The sequence below is a fragment of the Sphaeroforma arctica genome (assembly GCF_001186125.1).
Source record: "Sphaeroforma arctica JP610 unplaced genomic scaffold supercont1.15, whole genome shotgun sequence".
Taxonomy (NCBI): Eukaryota; class Ichthyosporea; order Ichthyophonida; genus Sphaeroforma; species Sphaeroforma arctica.
This window is the reverse complement of record NW_014040543.1, coordinates 158962-164542: the sequence shown is the minus strand read 5'-3', so window position 1 is coordinate 164542 and position 5581 is coordinate 158962. Positions and strand designations below refer to the sequence as shown.

Here is a 5581-nt window from a genome sequence, read left to right as displayed (position 1 = left end):
TATATATAGTGTGTGTGTGTGTGTGCAATATATATATATATATATATATATATATATAGTTGCCCGAGCATGTCACTATACCGCAGGGTCAGAATATCTCTGCGTTTTTCCGGATGTGGGTAGTACGACGGTTCGTGTAAATAGTCTAGAATCGTCTATCGATGTTGGGTTTAGACAAAATGTCACGCAAATTAGTTCTCCCCCACGCACACTTCAAAAATCACATTAGTAAATGGCATAGTGACAAACATCCCCTTGCGGTTATTGTTGTACTATGTTCAAATACAAAGATATGCAACTGTACATAGTGTTTGCCATTTTAGTGGGTTTCCCCATTACCTGCATAAGTTATTATCCAGCTCACTAGTACTCTCATCCCATACAGTTGGCCGATGAGCAAGCACGCCCGGCTGGTTGTATTGACCATCGCAAACACTATGGACTTGCCAGAGAGACTTCTAACCAACAAGGAAGCCTCTCGACTCGGCATGAACAGAGTAACCTTTGAACCCTACACTCATGAACAGCTGAAGATTATCGTCACGTCCCGGTTAGAAAATCTGGTCGTGTTTAAGGTGTGCTCGTTGAATGGGCTTGTCATGTGGGTTTATAATATATATATATATATAGATATATGCGTGTGTGTATGTGTGTGTGTTTGTGCGCGTGTGTATTTGTGTGTGTTTGTGCGTATTGTCACAGACCCAGACGATTTCTGCGACACTTCGTTAGGGGGATTGCTTAAACAGTATGATCTGTTTATCGAAAAGATGTGGTGTGTCTGACACAACAAGAATGGTTTTAATTGAAAGTTTCTAAGGCGTGTCTGTCGAGTATAACGTAGTGTTATGGTACTTGGCTTGGTAGCGCGTTGTTGCGCTGGGTCTGTCGTTGTGTATGCGCTAATTGTATGGGTCAAGCATCAAAGACAGTAATCCCTCAGCGCTTGCACGCTTGTTTGGACAACACAAATATTAATGTGTATCTTGTCAACTATAACGTTCATCTTGTTTCATCTACGCTTATTCCTGCAATAATGTTTACCTACTAATCTATCATTTTTATACTTTATACGGACCATATACTGACCGGCTCTTGGCCCTATCACCTCCAAACTGAGGTCATTGAACCAACCAAAAGCCTGAACATATCCATTTATTGTGCTAGTGTATTAATCGATCTCTTCTGACCCCCACAACACTGCCCATCAGCCCGAAGCCATAGAGCTGTGTGCGCGTAAGATAGCCGCTACATCAGGTGATGCTCGGAGGTGTTTGGATATTTGTCGCGCCGCAACTGAGATGGCCCAGGAGAGGGCAGAAGGTGAACTCAAAAAGGTGAGGACAGGAAGGGATACTTGGTGTGCTAGTAAATACGTGCCCGTTAGGATGCTGTGATCGTATCACAGTGGTTTATTATGTCTGTGTTCGTGTGCTTATCTCTTCGAAACATGGTGTTGAAGGGATGTTACATGCATAGGACGGTCAAAAACACACTGGGGCGTTGAGTTGCAACTTGAAGTGGTTCTAACTGCTACATGGGTATTTTAGTCTCGCCGGACCTTTTTAATTCTGTGAGCGCCCACAAGCACATACTTGATACCTCAGAGGCGCTGATTGATTGAACGGTTGAGTATTGTTAAGCGAACCGTAGCGGATGTGTTTGCTTGTGATGTTGTGTGTTCAGCCTGTTCCCGTTTCCATACCCATTCACATGTGTTCGGAAGGTCGGTATCCCGGAAATAGACGCCGTGATCAAGAGGATGCATAAGAACACGACCGTTGTAAGTGTACGCAACAGTAGCTGGCAACAACAGCTTTTTCTGGTCTCACTGCTCCAGGTAAGTCAACAAACACGTGGTAGTCATGGCTACGTTATCGATAGCACAAGCTACCGACCCGACGGAACTAAACACAATTCTAGCGATATTGTGTATTAGTGCTACGTGAAGAAGACCTTCAGCTGCTAATATTGCTTGACGTATGATCCACGTATATCTTGCATAATCGCTTTTCTTTTCCTATGCGCATTCATGTAGGTCTTAGCAAAACGCCTATGTTGTGCTATTGGAAATGGCCCCTCGCAGTCTCTGCTTTACCACCTGCCAAATATTGATTCGCATATGTTACTTGCGCGAATGGCTCCTTTGTACTCGCATACACCTATATGCAGACTGTGGCATTCGTAGGATTGGTCAGTTTTTTCTCACAATTCTCCCGCATGCGGTAAAACATAAACTTGCAACCAGCGACGCACAACACACTACGCCTCGCGCAGTATGTTGTAGCCTATGGGTAATGTGGAGCACATTCCCTCAGTTTACACCATAGTATATCAGCATTAGAGGTACGCTTTACATCCTACTCTTACGGCTATAGCTATCATGGACAACTGCTATTGCCTCACAGTAGAACAGTTGTGTGTCCTGCTGTGTGCGCATTATCTCAAGACACTGTTCTGTACCTTTAACCTCTTGAACGTCTCAGGTACTGAAACGTTCAGGTATGGAAGAGGCACGGTTGCACCAGATTATCGGTCAATTCCTGAAGATCTGCAAATCACATTCTTTCAATTCGCCATCGGAGAGTCAGATATCTGGCATCGCTCGGGTGTTATCGGCAATGAGGGTACGCATAGAGAAATGCAGTCGTGCTGTTGTAAGAATCCAGGGCAATGATCTCTACGTCTTGTGTGTAAAATGTTTAAAACAATCACATACATATAAGGCGTAGTGATCTCCACCCTTTTTAAATTATTTTTAATCATTATTATCAAATCATTGTTGATCATCTGACTAAGGTGTACATGCCCCCACCTTCACGACACCAAACGCCCCTGCAACTCGCAGTGAAATGGTCATCTGCGAAATGAAAGTGTATCGTCGATTTCTGTCGCAGAATAAGAATTGTTGCCTACATTGTTAGTCGCCGCAAGAGCACGGCTGCATAATCTTTGGGGCGGCTGACAAATTAACGAATTGGTACAGGTGCCTGAGGGTGCTTCTGGTGTTTATTGTTTCATAATCCCTTACCTACCCCGACCCTAAAACAGGTGATACACTCGGAGCCCTGCGTCACTGATTTTCATCGACGGATTCGGCTAAACACAGATGCTACGGCGGTGGATATGGCTCTTCGACAGGATAAAACTCTAAAGAAGATTTTATCAGGGTCTGTAGTATGATTATGTTGTTTAGCATACTATAAAATATAGTACATAAAGTAATAACCGATAGTACATAGGTGGATGACAATACATAGATGGATGCTAGTACATTGATGGTAAAACCTCCTTCGGTTAAGTGGCAGTCGAAAGCAGTTTATCCAAGCTAAGTATGAACTGGAAACCATCGTCAACAAGATTCGTTTCCTCAATGAACAAGGACGAAGCTGAAAACAATGTTTTCACAATACGATAAAGTATACTAATTGTATGTGATGGATCACTATTCCGTACTAATTATTGTAGCAGAACGTAGTAAAGAATTTGATTTGGCTGCATCTAGTTTGCATGCGCGAGGTGTGTCCACAGAAGACCACTTATTATTCTTAATTCTTATAAATTTTATTGATCTACAATTAAATTTGTTTCGAAGCATTGATCTACAGATACCTAGTGGTTTAAAGATTTGATCTACAATTAAATTATGTTTTCAAGCATTGATCTACAACTACATCGTGGTTTGGAGCATTGATCTACAACTACATCGTGGTTTGGAGCATTGATCTACAGATGTACCCTGGTTTGAAGTATTGATCTACAACTGCAACTAGAGCGTGATCATAGTATCTTCTGTCAAACTGTTTACCCAATCCGCTGACTTATAGGTCGTCGCATCGCCTTCGTTCGCCCCCGCAAGACGTATCACTGTCCCAGGATTGACATCACTGTCATTGTCCACCATTGATGTACCACTGCTAATTGTCATGACCCCACCAAACTCCATGTGCGAATCCCACACCGCGCCTCCCTGTCGACAATCGTTGTTGATAAAAGTACCTGCTAAGCGCACTGACGCACCTGATCCAACCCTATTGTTTGCTATGAGGGATCTGCCGTCGGCGGTCTCGTTATCTGTATAGACACCATCAATTGACACACTACCGTAGATGTACTTGAAGCGCAGCGCAGAGCCACGTGCACCCCAGTCAGAAGCGGCTCTATTGTTCTGAAAAGTGCTGTTGATGATCACACTACCGCTGGTATCCGTTCGAGAAATATGAATGGCGGCGCCGTCTGCAGCAGCGTTGTCCCTGAACACACAATTGAGTATGCTCGCCGCCCCATCAATGTGTGCTATGTAGAAAGCTGCTCCTAGTCCGTGTTCAAATTCCATCGTATTTTCAGTGAATATCGAGTTTTGGACAACCACAGAGTTACCTTTGGGAACCTCGTGGATCCACACGGCACCACCTCCACCGTAAAGTTCTTTCCCGGGGTCAGCCACATTGTTTTGTGAGAATGTGGAACCGTCTATGAGTACACTTCTTGCGACTTGCATGAATACGGCAGATCCACCTCTTGCTTTAGTCTCAAATTTTTCGGCAACGATGTCGATAAGTGCAAGATTGTATGCGGGCATGTCCGACCAGCCCGCATCATCTGTTTCCTCTTGATCCTCGTCCACTTCAGCTGTATACCCAACAGAAATATTCAGTGTGCAAGCATGTCAGTTCTCATGTACTATTCGCGAAGCTCTCGTGTACTATTCGAGTATATCGTCATCGTCAAGATATAGTGCACACTGAATAAACATGTGCGGTATGTACCCTTGTATGCTAGCGCAAGCATCCACAGCCATGCGAATTGTTCTGTATTTGGTTTAATAATTATACTCAGCAAGAACTGCGAATGATTGTGTTCCCACGTGGATATGGATGCACAACAAAACACCTCTCAGGGTCGCACATTTTTGACCTCTATATCATCTATTGGATCAAACATGACCTCTATATCACAACCATAAAGGTACCATCTATATGTATGTGGTCAATCATTGCCACATTCCACATCGTTCGACCAATACATGAAAATTGTCGAAAAGTCTGAGGAACAACTAGGTATAGTGAATTTTCGATCCGAGAGAAAGTTTGTAACATTAATACGAAATTTTTTTAAACATACCTGTACGGATCAAGCGAGACCGATCGTCACCATTTTCGAAATGTATATTCTCAAAATGATAGGTGGCACCATCCTGACCTGATAGCACAAATATGGCATCATAGTCATCATCTATTCTGGATACAATCTTAGGCTTTGATATGCTTGCGCCGCAACTACTCCCAACCAATTTGATACTGGACAGAAGCGCGATTTCGTTCTCAACTTCGATTGTTCCAGAGATGTATAAAGGTTCGTTTGCGAAGTTCGAGTAGATGGCCAAGGCTAGGTTATCGTAGCATGTGTTTCCCGATTGAAGCCAAATTCCGTTCTCACATGTGGCACAATTGTTGCCTAACGTAGTAGTTCTCGCAGTACCAATTGGCGTGTCAATTGGTTGGCCATCGAGAGACGCAGCGACTGCGAGAACAAGTGTGGTGACGAGAAACATTTATGCCCGTGTTGATAGTATCAGGTT

General features: G+C 43.5%; 2 protein-coding genes across 2 annotated transcripts; one reads left to right on the top strand and one right to left on the bottom strand.

Annotated features, from left to right (window-relative positions):
- Positions 1-437: 437 nt before the first annotated feature.
- On the top strand, positions 438-3183 carry SARC_00493 (hypothetical protein; the record flags this gene model as incomplete). The annotated part of the gene is made up of 5 exons (XM_014305829.1): positions 438-575; positions 1212-1337; positions 1727-1840; positions 2487-2627; positions 3052-3183. The coding sequence occupies 5 exons, from the start codon at positions 438-440 to the stop codon at positions 3181-3183; spliced, it is 651 nt and encodes a 216-aa protein (XP_014161304.1).
- A 357-nt stretch (positions 3184-3540) lies between these two features.
- Positions 3541-5581, bottom strand: SARC_00492 (hypothetical protein). The gene is made up of 2 exons (XM_014305828.1): positions 5125-5581; positions 3541-4632 (listed from the first exon to the last, which is right to left on the bottom strand). The coding sequence occupies exons 1-2, from the start codon at positions 5552-5554 to the stop codon at positions 3770-3772; spliced, it is 1293 nt and encodes a 430-aa protein (XP_014161303.1). The 5' UTR covers positions 5555-5581; the 3' UTR covers positions 3541-3769.